This window comes from Chelonoidis abingdonii, chromosome 10, assembly GCF_003597395.2.
Source record: "Chelonoidis abingdonii isolate Lonesome George chromosome 10, CheloAbing_2.0, whole genome shotgun sequence".
NCBI lineage: Eukaryota > Metazoa > Chordata > Testudines > Testudinidae > Chelonoidis > Chelonoidis abingdonii.
Genome location: NC_133778.1, coordinates 40268051 through 40289788, shown reverse-complemented (window position 1 = coordinate 40289788; position 21738 = coordinate 40268051). Strand labels below are relative to the sequence as shown.

Genomic DNA, 21738 nt, shown 5'->3' with positions numbered 1-21738 from the left:
ACTGAGCTGTCCAGCCCTCTCCTGAACAGTTCAGGTAACAAGTACATACAACTTGCCACCTGTAGTGAGCTGGAGTGGCCTCCCATGGACCTGGAGTGGGAGGAACCCTCACTGAGCCCTGGTGGGTGGAGCCAGGCCAGTCAGGACAAGGCAATGAGTCTATAGCTCTCGCCTGTGTTCAGGGCTGAGCAGCAAACACAGTTAAGGTGCCCAGGCCCTTAGGGCAGGCAACAAAGGTCTATGGCTCAGGCCTGTATTCAGGGCCGAGCAGCACCGGGTTTGGTGAATGGGCAACAAGCAGTGGCTTCTTGGCCTAGAGAGGAGAAGACTGCCACCCGCAGGTTTGGGGTGTAAGGGGGGCGCAGGCCCACCTACGCCACTGCGCCCAGTCCAGGACCCTAACAGTGGCAGCGAGATTTGCCACTGGGTCAGAGGGGATCCTGACCGCAACACGCTGACCTAAGCTCAGGCAGTGCGGTAGCTAGACTAGGGTCTGCTGCCCCGGGCCAGTTCTTAACTCTGCCTCAAATTGTACCTGGGTCTGTAGAGGGTTGTCCATATCATCAGGCTAGAAGTCCTTTGGTAGTTCTGGCAGGTCCTCTGTGATTTTTGTCTTGCAGCTATAAAAGCCTGTATGGTTTGGACCATGGCTACTAATGAACTACTGCAGTGCTTTCATTAACCATCTCTAGTTTTCCAGTACGTTGAACTGCATGTGGTGGTGTATTATCCAGCTTCCTTTCTTGGACTGCACCACCCTAGAGATGCTAAAGGTCGTTCTACACCAGCTATAGCCAGTTCTCTGATAACTCCACTTCACATGCAGCATTGTTGCCTCAGTGCAGGTGTTTTGCCATTGTCTTTCCACAACCACCATGAGTGTACCATAAGCAAACCATTTTACTATGATAAACAATAGAAGTGAGGGGAGTTTAGTAAGTGTGGAATATATTCCTGCTCAAATTAATGAGGCATTACTACAATGAAGAGAGTCCAGGATCCAGAAAGATATGCAGGTACAGCATGGAACCTCCATCAGCACTGACCTGGTAGTTTATTTTTAGGGTAAATAATATGCCAAAACAGTAGTCATCCAAATAGCGGCCTTGGGTTTAGTCATGACCATCAACTTCTTGGAGTTCTTCCATTGAAGTTGGTACCATTTAAAAAAAAAAAAAGAGAGAGAGAGAGACTCCAACCTAACTGAAGTGCATGTGATCAACTGCCACTGCAGGAGTTACCCTGGCATATAGGCCAACCAAAGTTAATGTGTCTAGTATAAGCATGAAAATTTTTGGCTGATGCATAAAATTAATTAATATTAATTTGCAATGTGTGTTCCTGGGCTTAATAGCAGCACTGATAGTACTTTTCAGGTGAACAAGATTCAAGTCTTGATGCCAGTGTGGTCTTGAGTTCTTCCTCCACACTGGTGGAGAGGTTGTCCCAGATTAGAAGAAGGTGAAAGTGAAAGTGTGATGTCATGTTCAATGAGATTATGAACACCTTTGGGACAGCAGACACTGAGCAGAGCATAGTGGATTTCTCTCTCTGAAAAACTGGACCTGGACATGGACATGGTGAGCAGACCAGTCCAGGAGAGTGAGCATGGCGTGCAGCAGGAGATGCTGGGGATTCTGCAAGGATTCTGTTGAGGCATCTCGTAGACCTTCAGGAGAAACACCTGAGGCTAGACTCCCTCTGCAGCCCCTGCAGAATGGCATTCCTGCATCTGTGTATTCCCCCACTCCCTCTCCCAAATGTTCCAGGAGACGAGGAGGGAAAATGCTACAGCCCTTCTACTCAACGCTGGGGGAGGGTCCTGAGAGTAAAAGCCACACATATGATGATGTTGGACAGGCAAGGCCCCTATGCTTTTAAAGACAACATTGATGTGTTTTTCTCCTCCCAATTTTATTCCGTCTCTCTGACCAAGATTAAATTATTTTTCTGATCTTTCAGTTTCAATATGTTTGTGCAATAAAAGTGCAGGTCCTGGGAATGAAATAATCTTTATTACTTCACACAAGGAGAGGAGGGAGGAAGGGGAGATACAGGGAAACTGAGGCAACAGAAGGGATTTGCGGGAGACAGAAACCCAAGAGGGACAGCAAGGTTCACAGTATGGGAAGGCACAACTCAAGAAGCAGTGCGCAGTACTGTGGTCATTACTAAATCATGTTTTTAAAGCCTCCCTGGGATGCACTGCTCCATGCTGAACTCTTCTTATTGTGCTGGTATCTGGCTGCTCAAAATTAGCAGACAACCTATCCGCCTCCGCATCCCACTGCTGTGGAAACTTCTCACCTGTGGCCTCACAGATATTATGGAGCACACAGCAGGCAGCTATAACCATGGGGAGTATTGCTTTCACTGAGGTCTAACCTAGTAAGCAAACTGTGCCAGCAACCCTTTAAATGGCCAAAGGCATGTTCAGTCACCATTCTGCACTTACTCAGCCTGTTGTTGAACTGTTCCTTGCTGCTGTCCAGGCTGCTGGTGTGTGGCTTCATGAGTCATGGGAGCAAGAGATAGGGTGGGGAGGATGTTGGAATTTCAACATCACCAGTGGTATTTTGCATTCCAGAAAGTAAATCCCCACTTGCAGCTTTTTGAACAGACCTGTGGTCTTAAAGATGCGGGCATCATGCACCTTCCCTGTCCATCCCACACTGATGTCAATAAAACACCCCTGTTGATCCATCAGCGCTTGCAGCACCAATGAAAAGTATCCCTTGCTGTTTATGTTACTCTTTGGCAAGGTGGTCTGGTGCCAAGATGCATGCTATCTATCACCCCAGTGCAGTTAGGGAACTTTATTATGGCAAAACCATCCAGTATGTCGTGCACATTGCCAAGAGTCACTACCCTTCTTAGCAAAAGGTGATTAATGACTCTGCATACTTGTACCATAACAGCCTCTACAGTGGATTTACCAACTCCAAATTGATTCCTCACTGACTGGTAGCAGTCTGGCGTTGCAAGCTTCCACACAGCGATTGCCACTCACTTCTCCACTGTCCAAGCAGATCTCATTTTAGTGTTGTTGTGCTGCAGGGCTGGGGAGAGCTCCACGCACGGTTCCTGGAAAGTGGTCTTGTGCATATGAAAGTTCTGCAAGCACTGACCAGAATTGTATAGTTGCATAATGATGCGATTCCACCAGTGAGTGCTTGTTTCTTGGGTCCAGACACAATGCTCAACCATGTTTGGCTGCTTTGGGACTGCCAGCAGCAGCTGGGAATTGTTTCATTCTGTGGCTTCCAGCAGGCCTGCTTGAAGGACAATGTGATGTTCTGCATGGCTGTTCCTCTCCCAGCTCTGGAAATACTGCAGGATAAAGCATGTGGTGTTTGTAATGCTCAGAACTAGAGTGGGGTCCATGCTTCTCAGGATATGGCGTAAACGTGGCTATGCCAGCCCTTTGAAAAAAGGCATGAAATATTACGGGTTGCAGTTAATATCAGGGGAGGAAGGGAGAAAACTGCGTCATGGGTTGTTGAAGCCATGTTTCCAGTCCCCCCGAGAGAACGTTTTAGTACCAAAAGGCATTCCAAGCCCTTCCCAAAACCCTCTGTGGCAAATTGTGCTGTGCGATAGCTATTCATGGTGCACTGCTTTCTGCAGTGCTTAATTTGTAATGAAAGAGATGCTGGGGCTCAAGCAGTTTTTTTACATTCATAACTGATGTGAAAGCCCCTTCATTTTCAGTTTAAACCAATTTTTACCAATAAAATTCCCAGGTTTTACAAAAAGTATTATTCATTTTTTTCTGATTTTCACCCTACTTTTATATTATTCAAATATATAAAAATAACTTCTTTTATTAGGAAAATACAGTGCATTGCATGAGATAGATGTATTATGCTAATACATTAGTCTATATGTATGTATGCAGCCTATTGAAGTAAAGCTGTGTATTAGTCTAGAAGATACATGCAATAAACAAACAGGCATGCATGCAAGCTCTGAAGTGCATGCACATCTGAACGTACTGATAAATCTCATACCCACCAGTTATACTTTTCATGCAGACATGCCAAACCCACAAAAAATAATCGCAGAAATTGGGCTTGTTTTTGGCTTAATTGACTTGGGAGTTACTTGTTGGCTAGTTTTTGGCTTGTGGCTTGTTGCTTGTTGCTTCTTTTTTTTGATCAGCTCCTGGCAAGGGGGCGAGAGGTGCCCACCACACTCCCACACTGCACGCCAGGGGGGATCTAGTCACACAGTGCTGGGGTTCTTAGGGATTGGCTTGTTTTGGCCTTGCTTTGAAATGGGATTAGCTTGGTTTTTGGCTTATTGTGAAAGTCAAGGTACTTATTTACCCTATGAAAGTTGGCAACTGTGATTTCAAGCTGTTAGCAGGTAACTGTTTAAAGATTTGACACAGTAAAGTGGGAAGAAAAGGAAAATCTGTATCAGAATATGTTTCAGAATCTACAGAAGTATTCAAAAGTTTTCAAAAAATAAAAACCAGGAAAAAAGGATGAAGTTGAGTGTATGTGCTGCAAATGGTGTGGCCCAGTTATTAAATGTAAATATTTATAGGCTAATAGTTCTAAGTCTAAAAAAGTACACTGTTTATTTAAATGAGAAGTTTTATTTGGGGATTAGAGATATATTGTTTTCTTAAATTTAGAGGTGGCACTGTGCTTTGAATTTTGTAGCAAGCCACATTGATGAACGGAATTCATAGTATTAATCTACAGAATACTTTTTCCCCCTCTCTTTCTGTCCACCAAAATAAACCCCAATATTTACCTAGAAAAATTAATAATAGTTTTTTGCACTGATTTTCACCTGTTTTTGTTGTTGTGGTAATAAATACTGATGAATTCCTGGGAAAAATTAAATTAAATAAAAACTCACAACGAAGGGCCTTACTGATGCAGCAAGTCTGGAGGTGCCAGAGCTCAGCCCTGGTAAGCCCTGGCAAAAATTAAGTACAGGCTCTCTGCATCAATGTAACTGCTGCTAGTGAGGACACACTCCACCGACACAAGAAGCGTGGTGTGGAGACACAACCAAATTAATTACTGCATCTGCTGGATGTCCACTTAATTGAAGTCGACTTCAGTTAAGTGCCCTTACCCTGATTCAAGCCCCACCATCTATTAGGCATTGGGAAAGCAAAGAGACTGCATTACTCCCACATTTTGTGGGGGGAAAAGTAGAGCTGTATGTCATCTGCATATTGATTGCATTGCAGCACAAAACAGGCTCCCCCGTTTGTCTCATATATGTTTGAACAGGTTAAGGTCACAGCACATACCCCTACAGGCGAGAGCCCTTTGAGTTGATGAACAGTTACCAACCAGATGATAGGAAAGAACCAAAACCCTTTGATGTATCCCATCTGGTGTCCACAGACGACTCAACACCACCTTGTCAATGGTAGCAAAGATTACTAATAGATCTGCAAAAATCAGCCGGGACATCTGTGCTTTGATTGCCTTTAGAAAGGGGTGATCCACTATTTAGACTCACGCAGCATCAGATTCATGGCCAAAAAATGAAAACCAACACAAGTCTCACCCTGCAACCCCAAGAATAAAAATTATTTGTGTCTACTGTTAATGAAAATGTATAAGAACAGCTTAACTCTTGTATGAATTATAACCCTGGTATGAGTAGATGGCTTCCCCCGGCTGCTCAAAACACAGGCCATACAAGTTTCAATGACTCAAAATTTATCTCCATCCTAGGATTTGGCTTTATTCATCCAAGGAATTTAAAAAAATATATAATGCAGCCCAAGTTGTCTCCCCATGTGTGGTTGCTTCTAGGGTTCCTCAACAAGGACTACTCAGCCCACAGACTAGATCTTGGTCTCCCCTTTCCTTTATATCTAGGTGGGATAAAGAGCCAACTGCAACAGTGTGTCAGTAAAATCCATTTTACATCGGCAGGATCATCTCCTTTTAACAGCAGGATTTTCAGACAATGCTGTTACACAGTGATGAGACCAAATACGTTGTCTCTGGCTCTGTGCGCACTTTCCGTCATATAATGCTGTTTGCGTGCTGGGGAAACTGGCTTGTTCTCTCAGGTTTTTTAAATTTTGTAAATTCTTCACTCACTGAATGGCTGAAACTAGTTTTTCGTACCTAATCCTCCTTTCCCCATCAATTTCCACCTTGTTTTGTACTTATGCACTTCCCCTAGCACTTAGTGGAAAATCTTCCCTTTGCACAGCAATACTATATTATTTATAAATTACAATTTTCCTTGCAATTTGCCATATATCAAAATTGGCCTTAGATGATGGTTACATAGTTTGAGAATAGAGCCTGTGGTCTTCATGCACTCTGGGAACAATTGCTAATAAATGGCCTGATCCTGCTCCCATTTTCAGTGGGAGTTTTTCTGCAGTCTGTATTCACGTAAAACATCCTTTGTGCCAAATTCACTTCTGACACAAATGGGCATAACTCCTTTGAACTCAGCGGCGTTGAATGCACTTATGCCAAGAGTGAATTTGTCCCATTAACTTCAATGGCAGTTTTTCCTTAGCGAGAAAAGCAGAGTCAGACCTCTGTCTGACTTCTACAGCCCTGGTCTCACGCAGCACATCTGTACTGTTGGTAAACCAACTAGTGGTAGGTATTAGTGGTAAAACAGATTTTCTAGTTTAGTTTTCAAAGCATTTTTCTTCTAGCTGTCTGAATGATTAATGTGAATAGGAAAATACTGTTGACCCATTTAAACCATGTCAGACAACATCCATTGCTCATCTGCATAATGAAATACACACTGAACATTACATCGTAAGTATAGGAACCAGTGAACTACAAAATAATATTTTACTCATTTAGATTATGAAGTAAAATATAGGACATTAGTATTAATCATCGTATTAAATATTAAGCCATGCAAAGCTATAACAGTTAATTTGTGTAGTCTTTTTTTTTGCAAGTGTGCAGTTTAAAAAAAGTCTATATGTCAAAGCATATTTTGTAATAAAGCACTAAAATTTGTATTTGTTTTGTATCATTTTATTATTTACTTTCAAACGTTAAAGAAGGAAGTTAGAAATATTAATTTACAGGACTAAAAATATATTGATGTGCTTTATAGCACAATGATACTAAATTGTTTCTTTGCTTGAATAAAATCAAATTTAAATGGCAAATTATTAGTAATTGAGTTGGAAAGTCATTTTGAGCACTAGTTAGGAAACAAAGGTAAGTTGGTGCTTTTGAAAAAATATTAATATCATTAGATAGGGACATCGTTTCCAGCATTTTAAAATAAATACAAAATTAAAAAATATTTAATATAGGCTGTCAAAAGGTTTCTGTGGTTACCCACCTTTTCAACAGTTTTGTGAGATGTGCAAATAGGTCTATGAGTCTCTTATAATTATTTGTTTTTTGTTTTTTATATTAGTAATTCTGTGTTCAGTTTGAATCTAATACAGTTCACACTGTATGCTTTGGTTTATGTATATTTTAGTGTGTCTGATTGACAGTGATTGAGCATTTCTTATGGAATGCTTGGGGTTTTTTTTGTCATAAATGATGTATGTTGGTTGTGCTGAAAATGTAAACAACTTCTTCCTGTATCACTGTTTGATAAACAGGCACTTTTATGCTAAGGAGATCTTTGTATATTTTAAGCAAGAAGGTAAGGTGAAATCTTCTATTTAAAAACAACAAACAAAATATTGATTACACTCTTCTTAACAGGATCTATGATCCTGTCATTCAGATTCGCTCAGTGAATCAAATGTCATATTTATAAATAAACGTCCTAGTTATACAGTGATATAATAGTGCATTTAATGAATAGTTAGCATAAAATAAATACTGTGATAAAGCTACCAAGTTTTAGCTATAGTGAGCTCTTGATTGGGACATCTTTGTTACACAGTTTATCTTCCCATAACAAAATAAGAGCTTGCCTCCCAACCCTCACCAACATAACTTCGTAACACTGCACAATATTACATTTGCTCATATATCTGGAAGAATAAGTTATAGGGTGTAATGGCCCAATCTTGCAATATTTACTCAGGCAGAACTCTCATTGACTTGACTGGAAGCTTTGCCTGAGTAAGGAGTGCAGAATCTGACTCATAGTTTATAAGCTGATGACATTAATATTAGTTTTGGTAGTGGAAAGACAGATACCCTAAAGTCTATTCTCCATCATAGATGTGCTGAGGGATGGATGCCTGTATTTTACATTTGGAAAGTCTCTCAATGGGGGACTATCCTCTCTAATATATAAATCCTGTTTTTAGATGCTTGTAGCCACTGCTTATAAAACATGATAATACAGATAATTAACAAAACTTGACATAGAACAGGAAACACCTGTGGTTAGATGTCATTATTTCCAAACAAGTGTAAAATTATAAGTATTTTATGGAAACATTTATATCAGAAGGAATTGCTAACATAATTTATACTTATCTTCATTGTCGAGAAAACACTGGTTTGTGATTCAAGAATCCTTTTGTTTTAACTCCTCAGAGATTCAACTGCAGAAATGTGGAACTACATTAGTATGATGACACATTACTGTAGTGGGTGGTATATTTTATTTGGGGGAAAGATTACCAACTACAAACTCTCACTGCTGAAGTTTAGAGAAACTACATAAAGAATATTCAGATAATTATCATGAGAGTCCACAAAATTTCTATGCAAACTTATGCTCTTATTTTATCAATCTTTCTCATGGTTTTGTATAATGAACAAAATGATGTGTAAAGCATTTTGGTGAGGATAAGGATATAGGTTTGTGCAGTTCAATGGGAAACAAGGAGTTTACAGCAAGATTTATTTTTTTTAGCACCGTAATATTTAATAGTCTATCAGAATAGTGATACAGTGTACAGGACAGAAATGTGTTATTTGAAAAACAGTTGTGTTCCATAAACTATCTGAAATTATTTTATGACAGTAGGATTCAATAAATATTATAGCTGTGGCTGTGTGCGTATTAACAATGAGATTCTATATCGTGTATGTGTTGGGGGTGTGTGTGTGTTTTTAATCGTTTATTATTTTAATCAGAACTGGGTTTTGGTATTTTGTTTTATTTAAAGTTAAATACTTAATCCAAACAATGGTCAGTTCCTTGACAAAATTGAAGTAGTTAATATATCAACTATTCTTTCAAGATGGACTAAATTCTTTATTTATAAAATTCTTAAAAATCATTCTTAAGGTATATTTCAATGTGCAAGCCTGAGCAAATATGTTTCTGGTTCTAATTTGTGCATTTTAAGATGAATTCATTTATTTTCTTCATCTTAACAGGAATGTAGTAAGTTAATGGGAATGGTTCATTTGTTGGTCAGAAAAGTTGAAATTTGCCAGATGTCGTCCTGATTCAGGGCCTATATTTCCTTGAAATTAACTGTGTGTGAAACTCTTAATATTGCTTTGTCCAGGCTTTTGGATCTGACTTGTTTCATTTTGCTGCTGTTACTGCTGTAAAGAACACTTGCCTTTTGCTTTCTGTTTGTGTTGTTATGTTGGGAGATAGAAAAATTCGGATGTAAGATTACTTGTGTTGTTTTCTTAGAACCTCACTAGAATGTACAGTCTTAATAAACCCAGTTGTCCCAGCAGGGGAGATAAAATATTTCTTTGTCAAAGAAGCTGCCTGTCTGTGTGTTGCAGAAATGTTAAGAATCCTGCTTTTAATAATAGAAGCATATGGAATCTAGTCACACTTTAATGGACAATGAAATTCCTTTGGGGTATGAATGAATGAATGAGCGAGCCCGGGTTGTAATACTCAGACATAGTTATACTCAGTTATTGGTTTTGTATTTCCTAAACCCTAGTATATAGTCGCAATATGCTCTGACTGTAGCAGAATTTTCTCAGTGAAGCAGTAAATTTAACTTCTCTTACTGGCTGTTTGGTGTAACTTTTTTGGTACAACTGTTCAGGGAATCATCATCAGTTGAAGATCTGTGGATTCTTGTATGGCTATTGGTTTTTAACATGTAAAATTAGAAGTTTTTCTCTTTCTCTTTACTTGTTCCACACTATTAATTGCTATTGATAAAGTGTGGCACAGAGCCAACTTCCTGAAAGAGCAATGGGGAAGGGTCATGGCTTGTCATGACCTGGGTGCTAGTACTTGAATGTTGTTATTATTGGGCTGGAGTACCCTCGGGCTGTCATCCTTCCTGTACATGGAAGAGGTTCTGATTCTTCATAGTTTCCCAGTGTACCTACTTCCAAGATATCTATTCTATTGGCTTTAGTTTTGGGCTCAGTGAAGAATTATAAGAACTGTATTATCTCAGAAAAGATATTATTGAACTATCTTAATATGAATATGGAAGATGCATAACGAAATCATAAGCACTGTCAATACTTGTGAAAATGCCAAGTGCATTTTAATATAATTCATTACAAATTCAAATATTGTCAAAGAAGGCCTACTCCTGCTCCCAACAAAGTCACTGGCAAAACTTTGAATTTGTGGGGAGTACTATTGGGCCCTAAAGACAATATCCAACTTGCCTCATGCCTTTGAGGAATCCCAGTGATTCCAGGATTGGGACTTGATGCTGCACCATTGGTGTTACTGAGAGTTTTGCTATTGATTTTGATGGAAACAGGACAACTTCATTGGGTCTAAGTAAGGAGGACAGGAAGACTGCTAGTTACAATATTTAATAACCAACTTCTGTCATATTTTTCTATTTCATTTCAATAATTAAAAAAAAATAAATTCTGTTTTAGCAGTATGTATTTAAGAACCTTGGGGGTTTTGCCAATAATTTGCACAGTCAGAAGCACTTAATTGTAGATATTGATACTAATATATTGTTAATTGTAACCAAAGGCATATCTATGTTGATGAATGTTATGTTTCCCCCAGGCATGTTATTTAAGACACAGACATGCTTATAATGCATTTTTATTTTTTCCTTGTCAAAACCTTATTGTCAGCTCTGACTAAATCATGTGCAGAACTGCTGCTAGATTAACATTTTCAGTAGTCTTTTTATGCTTTGCTTTTTCCTGATATTGTCATTAGAGGGAAATATTTCTCACAAGCTTGTTCTATGGATTTGGTCTTCTTCCTGTAATAACACATAGGCCTGTAATCCAGGAAACAGTGGTGTATGGTGTCCATATCCATGATTTCCTGATGTGGGGGAAAAGTGTGGAAAGCATCTGGAGAAAAGGAGACTCCCTTTACCAGCTAGTTTCCTGTAAGCCAAATTGGAAGACCTTGTCTGTGCAAATAGATTTCAAAATAGAGCCTGCCCTTTGACTGTCTCCATAATTATACGTCTCTGTATTTTATTTGGCTGCCAGAGCAGTTAACCCCTGGCAGTAAGGGACTGATGATGGTGTTACTAGCACGAGTATGGAGACGTGACCATGTGAATACACTGTTGTTTATAGAAGCCTGTAGTTAAAACCTCATTACAATATGCTTTTACTGAATTTAAAAATTATTACATGTTAGATTATGTTGATTAAGACATGTTATATCTGTCATGTACGATAATGCAGAGATATTTGTTGAATAAAAAAGTCTTTCATTGCTTTGATGTAATCAACATCTGTCAACAGAATGAATTTGCTTTTGTTTAGTTTCAAGGGCTCTTGTTCTTCTACTTTGTCCAATCAGTTTCAGCTTCTGCCTGAGGCATTCTTGTGTGTTGTTCTTTTCTTCAGCAAATGCACAGGTTATTGCTTGTGGAATTTGAGTTGCTCTTCTGTTGTACAGGTTACATAGTGCTGGAAAGAACCTTTAATCTTTCACATTTTATTTTTGAAGCACATGTGCACCTCTGTAACACAAGCATTACAAAATCAGTGTTGTACGAATACATTTTTATTACAAGAATCTGTGCCACTAAAGATCTGCCAAAAAAAAGTGGGAATGCAATTTCAGTATTTTAGATAGGGTCATTGAAAATGTGTATCTAAACATTTTGTAATTAACGATAAAAAATTGTGTGCTCTTACTCTAGTTCCGCTGGTTGAAGTCCCTGTGCTGTTAGCTATAGTGCTTATTAAATCAAAGTTCATTCTTTCTTTTAAAAATCAAAACTGGCAGAAGAAGCAAAATTATGTACCAAGGTTAAAATTATCTGATAGAGCAAATAAAAAAATTAAAATGCTAATTTCCCCCCAACCTGGTGTATATTTCATGTAAATCACCAAACTCCATTTTGAATTCAGATGAACTAATGCCCAAAATAGACTAGCAAAGCACTGGTTTTGATGTTGGTAATTGCAAATTATTTTGTGTTATGCAAGACTCACTTCACCAAGAATTAATTGCCTATATTTGTTAAATCAATTGGATGTTAATTCTGATATCCCATAAATATTTTTGCTGGTAAACTTCTGTAGTCTACTGATAATTATAATAGTTGAAAAGATTCTAATATATATATGGTGTGTCTATCTTTTTAAAGGTACGTTTTAGTTGTAGAGTAGAACCAGACTGAAGCTTATGCTGTAGTAATTTTTCTGCTTCTTAATTGGTACATTTGAAATCTTGGGTTAAACAAGTATTAAAAAACTTGATGTGAAAGTATTGATACTCAAATCTGTTCAATAATGTAGACTTATGGTTTTGATGTTGGTAGGCCACAGTCATTGAAACATACAGCATTTATTCTTTCTACTGTTAAATAAGGAACATTTTAAAAACAGTCATTTGACAGTTCATTCCCAACCTCTCGCTTAAAAATACTTGTTGACCAGAAGAAAAATTACATTTAAATTACTAAAATCAACTTAATTAGGGGTCATTAATAGAGGTACATATAAAAAACCTCACTACTCAGTGGGTGAGATGGGAGCATTTCATTATATGGTGTAGCATGCATGAACAGATAACAATTAAAATAGACCTGGAGTAAAAGGCTAATAAATATGGGGCACATTGTGCTGCAAAATTAGTCACTTAAAATGCTTCCCTCCCATCATCGTACTGATTTCTGTATTCAACCTGTCTGGCTGAATCAGTTAAAAGAAATCAAATGTAGTTTCCATAAAAGATAATTTCATATGGTAAATTGCAATAACTCACAGTGCATATTTATATTATTAATACAAATTAAAGCATGGGAGATATGCTGGGGGATCCAGCAGCTTCCAAAGACATACATACATACAAGCTGCGCAGTGTGATTCACCATGGAGTCAAAGAAGCAGTTGTCTGTAATTTTCTGTGTTCAGCACAAAGTATGTGCTGATAATAAGTCTTCGTATTGCAGCTGATAGTAAATATTCTGTTATTCATGGCAAATAACACAGATTTAGTATTGGGGGAAAAGAAACCCTGTAAATAGTCAACATTACAGCCTTGCTATGATGATCTGTGTGTTACTAGGCTACTGCTTTCTCACTCTGAGATCTCCCAGATGTTTATAATTCCCACTGGAAACATCATAGACTCTATATTTATAAAATTATATCTTTTAAGAATTAATATACACACTTATGTCCCAAAACAGCTTAACAAAGAAAATGCACTGTGAACTGTAGAATAATAGAAGTAAACAGTACTCTGACAGACAGCAGCCTCCATGTGTGTCAGCGGCTCTGGGAGTCTGTGAACAAGAGTTATGGAACACAGCCAGTTGTTCTTCTGTCTAGTGATTGATGATGTTGGTGTATCAAATTAGCTGTGAATAGGGAAGCTTAAAAATTAAGAGTAGTCGTAGAGACACTAAAAATGCATTCTTTGTAAAGGAAGCATGATGACAGTAACTAGATATTTTCTCCCCTAAACAAATACTGTGCATTATTTTTGTAATCCCATTCCATTTTTTTTAAGAAATCTTAGAAGAAAATATTTTAATATTACATTTACTCCTTTAAATAAAGGTTTCATTGTTCTATCTTTGTATTTCATGCCCATTTATTTTAGGGCTCTTGTAATGCACTAATGGCATTCATTTGGTTTATGCATTTCACCACTGCAAGTAAAAAAAAAGTTCTGGTTTGTAATGAATACTTAGTAGAATAACAATGCATTAAAGTACCTTATTATCCTGTTATCTTGTGACAACACCTATAGTATGTCTTTTATAGGACAGAGGTAAAAATTTCACTCTAAATAAAGAGGTATCCCTTTGATTTTGGGGTTGTTGATAGGAGTGCACCTCTGAATATAAATTGATTTGATGTATTTCAGAGCATGTATTTGTAACGTTTAGAGTCTATTGTCAAATAAACGAGAAGTGCACTTGCATCTTTTTTCCCCAATTAAACTTTTATGTGGCAGGACAGGTGCATTGGCAGCATGCCATTCATGAAGGAGAGCATCTGAAATGCACATTCTCATCCTGATATCTGGGTGGACTCTAGCTGACCGCATCAATGAGGGTGGATTTTAAATGTCTTGGAAAATTATTATGCTTGTATAAAACTGCACAGAAAGAGCCTTTATTTGTGCTAGGAGCAAGATACCTTCATTACGCTCCATAGAAGAACTATCTTATTGTGGGCTGATCACACATAGTAGACTCATTGCTGCTACTTCTGATGACCTAAATGTTGCTGCTTCTGCAGACTCTGCACTTAGTGCCACTGGAAAATGATGCAAGTTGGGCCAGTGAGTTGTGTGTTTGGCTCTTTGAGGATGAACTCTGTGTGTCAACTGGTAGGCTGGGTTAAATGGTTCAGCAAGTAAAAGAAAAAAGCCAGCAGGTTTTTCTCTCTTAAGTACGATTCTTGGAATCCAAGGTACACAGCTGATAAAGCCTAAAAGCATTTTACATAAACAAAAAAGCAAACAGAATGAACCCAGTTTGGGATACAACCCAGCCATGTACAAACTGTGAAGCTCTGCCTTTTCAGAGGCTTCTCTATGCTCTGACTATTGTGGAACAACTTTTACAGAATTCCCTGGCTTTCCTCTGAGAGCCTGATTTGAACCTTCAGCCTGCATTGCTACTTCATTACTTCACCCTATACCCCTGTGGGAGATCTAAACAGGAAGTAGAAGCCTGTTAGTAATGAATGAGGCCTCTGCACCCCTTCAGGGTGCTATAAAGATATGAACAATATTAATTAACCTTGTCCCTTGTCATTAAGAGCCTTTCTGTGGCAGAGCTTATTCAGTAATTCCATGTGTTCCATACTTTTGGGCTCCTGAAAGAGTGTGCTACTATTCCTCTACTTCACATATACCATGGAACACTGTAAAAAGGCTATCTAAGAAGCCAAACATAAATGTAGAGTGAAATTTCCATGCACTGGCCACAATAAGTGCATTTGGAGGGGAGGTAGAACAAAACTGCATGCATCCCTGTTATGGAATATGGGTATTTTCTAAGAAAAATAAAGAATTTTAGCTGGGACATTTAAAACTAGATTATACAAGACAATAGGAAATGTGCACTAGGGGAAATTGGTGCATTGACAAGGAGTTGAACTAGATGATTCAAGAGATTTTCCATCACTAATTTCTCTGAATCTAGCAGGAATAGTTAGCTCAGGTTTAAAAAACAAAACAAAACAAAAAATACTGCCCCTTTATTGTGAAGTCATTGTCTGTGGTGTTTCTCTGCCACATCAATGTTGCTAGTGTATTCGTGTATATATGACACTTTTCAAGATCAATTAATTTACTATGTGAAATTTACTCCATGGTGCTTCTAAACATTCTTATATGAGTTATTGAATGTTTAATGGCAAAGTACACTGAACCAGCCTGTTGGTTAACTCTGGTGCAGATACAATCCAAACCAGAACACAAGTGGAAAAATTGTATGTACTATCATCTCTACATCCTTTCCTCTCCCCTGACTTCTAGATACTGTCCCTTGTTTTACTGTTGCTCCAAGCATTGGCCTGTCCAGACTAGTAATTCAGATAATTGAGAACAGCGCCCAGTTATAGGGTCAATTCTATTTCTTGATGCTCTAGGGATTTATACAACTTTCTCATTCATTGCACCAAAATAGATCTGGAATTTTGCTAGATAAGGCTTTGATATGTGGTTTTGTTCTCAGTGCTTCTGAATGTTAACACACCTTTTTTCATTATGTAAGATTTATATAAAACTACAGATAAGTAATAAATGTTAGCAAATTCATAATTAACTTGGTGAACTGGAGCTTGCTATTAAATACAGTCTACTTATCTTTTTTATCTAGGGTTTTTTCTTTGGCATAGTCTCCACTTAGTAATTTGGTAGTAATAAAAAGACTTCTTGAACCATTTTTAAAAAACATTTCTATTCACAGGGTGTGTGACTCACTGCCGTGGAGTTTTCTCTTCAGTGGTCAATCATATCTGCTTACACAAGCAGTCAAGCAGTCAACAAAGAAGATATTTCTTTTTCCAGAGACAAAGAAATACTGCTTACAGTATAGTTTGGCCAGCTAAGGTTTCTTCAGCTCACCCAGTTCCTAAGGTACTGTAATTTCTATTAGTTGATCCTTTTTCCAGTCAATATAAAGATGGACTGCACAAGTGATCAAGTACATTCATCCTCTGACAGCTGGGAGTCTGAATCATGGTCTTATTGGTTTGAGGTTTGAAATAGGAACAGTGGTGTGAGAAGTTTTCAGCTCCCTGACATGCTAAACAGAGTAGTGTAAATACACAATTAGGGAGTTTAAAACTGTCAGTTCTTCATGTATTGTGTTTGTTTCTGTAACTGATCACCTTATAACATTTAACGCTTCTAGATTCCAATTCTTCCTTTGGCTTTGGGCAGTGGTAGCTTTAGGCATACAAAGCTGTTGCCTAACTTCCAGGCAGCTCAGGGGGGCCCTGATTTACTTTTACCCCCAAAATACCATGCCTCTAATTTAATATGGAGTTTTTAACCAGTGTATTACTATGTGCTGTGTTGGTGTATTTTTGGTTTGTGAAAATAATGCAATTAATATTTTTAGGGAGTCAGTGAAGGAGATATGGGGGGAGGAAAAATATTCCTCTTTGGGCATGCAGTGGGTTAGCAGCGCCTCTTATACAAGCAGATAGTTCCAGCTGAAGTCCACATGAGATGCACATGCTCATCTGAGGAAAAAATGTCGCCCTTTCAATGTAAATTTCTAATACATTAAGTCTCAAACATTTACATCCTCCTGCAGTTTTGGTTTGGTGATTTCAGTCTTAGATGAAAGCATACATCAAAACGTCAGCCAGCCGCCCTGCTATGTAACTTATGAACTAACCTTTGCTGTCATTGACTAAATGTTGTTTTTTGGAAAATACATTTTTGTTTGCTTTTGAATCCATTATGACTTTATTTAGACCTGTTCTAACAGGTGTGCTATTGTGCATTCTCTGGTTCTGCTTTAATTGCAGTATGTACTCTGGCTGTTTCATGCCCTTTATTTAATGAAAATAATTTTGGATAGTATTTTATAGTGATGTGTATAAGTAGTTTTTTATTTCTTCTACTAGAAAGTAGATGTCTAATACAAAATATGAAATATTTACATTATCCTATGGTCATAGTAAAACAGAATGATATGGAAGGAATAAATTGAGGATGCTTACTATACCGTTCTTAAGCCTAAAACATTATAGAAGCTTTGGATACACAATGAATATAGGATCAAGACCCTATATATTTTCAAAGATTAGAAAAATTGTTGTAGTACTTGCAAACATGTTGTATCTTTAGATATTTCTTTCAGGATGAATACAAAAAAATAAACTGTCACGTTGAAAACTAATCTTCACAGGTAGCAATGCTCATGTCTAATAGTCTGTTCATTTTTCATCTGCCTACAGAATTACAATTTAACTAGGATATATGAATAATTTAGGAAATATCTAAATAATGAGGGAAACTTATTACAGGAATATATATAATTGGGGGGGCATTTTTTCTAGAGAATATCCTAGAAATAATATTTATATTAAAAATGGCTTCTGAATTTTACAGATTTTTTTAGGAAAGGAGAAATGGTGAGATAAATATCTACAGCTATACCATCTTGAGCTGCTGTCTCATCATATCTCACAACCTAAACAGTGTCAGGTCTAAGCAGTTATTGGATGAGTGTTCTCCAAGGGAAAACTCAGAGTGCTCCAGGGCATGGAGCTGGTAATTTAGGAGGTGGGATTTTCCCTCTAATTCAGAAATAAATTAATGTCCTAGTCTGGTGTGAACAGGTTCTATGCTGCTGGGGGTGCTGTGTGTCTGAATGATATGTAAACCCAAAGTCCTGATGGCTTGGGATCATTAAAGATCCTATGACACTTTCTGTAGGCATTGGGGAGGCCAAACAGCAGTTGGGGTAACTATAGTCTACCTACTTAAAGGCCCCCTATAGAGTTAATTGGATACGCCATTCTTCTTCACTTCCTACGCTAAAATGTTGTGTAGTCTTGCTGTGTGCTGTTTAAACAGCTGCTGTGTAACTACCGTACAGCCTGGGTCCTATGTCCATTTAATCCTGTGTGCATTATGGGCTTGATCCCGTTTCCACTAAAATCAGTTGTAAAACTCTTGCAATGACTTGACAGGCCCTTTGTAATGGGTGAAGTGATAATTATGTATAGCTTGTAAATATTCTGGAATCCTTAGGAGGATTAAATGTGCTTCTATATATGTGTAAGATATTGTTTTTGTTGTTACTATATATTTGTCTTAGAATTACAATAGTTTAAAAAAAAAGAAAAAAATAAATAGAATTTTACATCCATAAGGCCTGAGATCTTTTCATTAAATAAAAATATATTTATTATAGTTTTCCTTGAAAGACAATGAATTAGGACATGGTTATACAGTTAGGTTATTGCTGATTATGTACTATATGAATCTTATGATTGTTAAAACAAACTTGGTTTTGTGGATAATCTAAGCACTATACCCAGATGAACAGACACTCTTTTCCTAACCTGTGTATTATATATTTTTATTAACATTAGCTTTAATAAAAAAAATTAAATCTGTTAAAAAGAAAAATATGTGTGCAACATAATAGATATAGATAAGATTAAAAGACTAGGTGTGTGAGGTAATATCCTTTATTAGATCGATTTCTGTTGGTGAGAGAGAACGGAAGTTGGTCGAATAAAAGATATTACCTCACCCACTTTGTCTCTCATTCGTATCTACCCATCTCATTCATATCTATTATGCTGCACATACGTTTTTCTTTTTATAATACTATACACCTGTATCCGAATTCACCTTGTCTCTCATATCCTATGACTGACATGGCTGCAACTACACTTCATACATGAATGAGGTTGACAGCTAGAAATACTGAGATTCTTAATCAGATAAAACTCCCATTGAAGTTAATTGAAATTTTGAGTAAGAAACTGAGTAAAAAGCTCAGGACTTTCCTGTACTACTGTACATATATGTGTTCAGTGTGAGTGTGTGTAATGGACTTCTATATAAAATTTACCTTTGTTTAAAAATAAAATAATGAGCTTTTAAGTCTTCCTCTGATAGTTTTAAAGCTCATGACTATTTGGACTGAAAGACTTCTGCAATATCTTGGATATCAGTACTGTATGGTTAACGCACTATTTAAGTCAATAGTGACAGGCAATGTTAAGTTCAAAAGAGCATTGGAAGAAATACTGAGGCAGCCTTGAGGGCTTGCCCTGGTGGCTTAGGAAGGTCAATACTATGACAGAAAGGGCAAACTGCCATGAAGCAGGAGGCACTTTCTGAGAAAATGATCCCATTGTCATGCTCAGTTTTCTGATCTTCATTTTCAATCCTTCTTCTCCAAGCACATAAAGAAGCCAGACTATGTGACGACAGGCATTGTACCAGACTGGGGAGACTACATAGAAATTAAGAATGAAGATCAGATTCAAGGGCTTCGTCAGGCTTGTCAACTGGCCTGTCATATTCTACTTCTAGCTGGAAAGAGTTTAAAGGTAATAGTCACATGAGGTCCTGTAACAACTTGGATGTTTTCTGTGCTTTGTTTTTGTTTTTATTTAATGTACATCTAACTTGCTATTAAATTACATACTGAATAAAGGGCGGGTTATTAACTTTTTAATGGTTTTTTTGCTATATAACATACCTGTTTAATTTCTTTTATCACTTAAATCTGTGGGGGAGGAGGGTGATTACATTTACCAGGGATAAAAATAAAATTGAGCTCTTACCGGTATGGGACCGGCTCTGCCTCCTCAGGCGGCAGGGGTGGGGCTGGGGTCAGCGTCCCCCAGCCAGCCCATCTGCGCTGCCTGGCCTGCGCCACCCAGGGCTCCAGCAGCGATTTAAAGGTCCTGGGGCTCCGGCTGCACAGCAGCAGCAGCCAGTGCCCCAGGCCCTTTTAAATCACGGCCCTGAGGCAGCTACTTCTTTTGCCCCCCATTGGCAGCCGGGGTGGGAGGCAAAAGGAGCAATGACATTAAAGTGCTGCCGCAACAGCACTTTAAGCAGGGTCCTTTGCCGTGGCAGCATTTCAACGTCGCTGCCCCTTTTGCACCCTCCCATTGCAACCCTGCCAGTAGGGACCCAGCAGGACCGCCAATGGGGGACGCAAAAGGAGTAGCAACGTTAAAGCGCTGCCGCAGCTGCGCTTTACGCTCAGCGGTATGGGGTGGTACTGGTGGCTACTTTTTACCGATACGCTGTACTGGCCCGTACCACCTTACTTTCACCCTTGACATTTACTCAGTGTTAGAAGTATAATCCTTTCAGGTCTGCATTCTGACCTGCCAAGTTGCATGGGTTTGTCATAAGGCACGTGGGATTCTATATGATTTTGTGACACAGCAAATCCTGTGATTCACATTTTCTGCTGTCCAGCTCTACATTTCCATAAATCTGATGGATTGGGTTGTTCCTTCCATTCCACTGCTCCTTCTCCTCTGGCCAAATGATCAGACAAACTACAGAACCACTGTTAAAGGGTGCAGCTGCAAAATTCCACGCCTCTTGCCAGAGTGCACTGATAAGGAAAACGCTTGGTTTTTCAATAATGTTTTCTACAGAACACTTTTGTGGGATGCCCCCCACATAATAAAGGGGAACCTCCTTAAAGTCTTTGGAGATGGAAGAATGCTTTGGTAGCTTCCCCCTTTCTTTCATGATTAACATACAAGATAGGGTGAAATATGTTCTATAGCTAGTGGATGTGAGTGTGGCGATGTAAAAGGGGTGTTCAGAGGATGTGGAGGTACAAAATATATTTTATCAAAAAAGACACTGAGAAAAGATTAATAATGCATAGTTAAGCACTCAAAAGTTAGAAAATGACAAAATCATGTACCCCTTTCTCCTCATGGATATGTATTATAATACAGTTTTTAATTACATGATCATTGCATACTATTTCTGTAACGACAGTGTATATCTTATTTTTCTGCAACATTAAGTGCATGTGTAGCATTTTTTCATTATTTATACTTACATTAATTTCATCACTGTAATCTTCCTGAATATCTTTATTAATTTAAAATGTTTATATTAATACTACTCTTAGTTCAGTGCTTTCAACCTGAATTTTTTTGTCAGAATTCATCTACTGTACATTTGCTTTTCAACTGTCAATACAGCTTTCCTTGGGGGTAGTTCAGGAGATGATGCAGCAAATAATAAAAGTAACTTAGACCTTGATCCTGCAAACACTTGTGGGTGTTTTCAACTTCTTCCATGTGAGTAATCCCATTGACTTCAGTTGAGTGGCTCATATGTATGTTAAGCCCATGGATAAGTGTTTGCAGAATCAGGGACTTAGCACCAAACTTACTTGGACTGTAAATGACAGCAGTTTCTCACTATTACTCTTTGATGTTGTTATATTAATGTGTAGTGCTCTGTGTAAGTGTAGCTTATGGT

The 21738-nt window shown here is 38.1% G+C and overlaps 1 protein-coding gene across 1 annotated transcript in view; it reads left to right on the top strand.

Annotated features, from left to right (window-relative positions):
• METAP1D (methionyl aminopeptidase type 1D, mitochondrial) overlaps positions 1–21738 on the top strand; it is a 62604-nt gene that overhangs the window by 20665 nt on the left and 20201 nt on the right. The window contains exons 2-3 of the mRNA XM_032771042.2: positions 16202–16371; positions 19671–19820. Coding sequence (XP_032626933.1) covers positions 16202–16371; positions 19671–19820 — 320 coding nt within the window. The remainder of the gene's footprint in view (positions 1–16201; positions 16372–19670; positions 19821–21738) is intronic.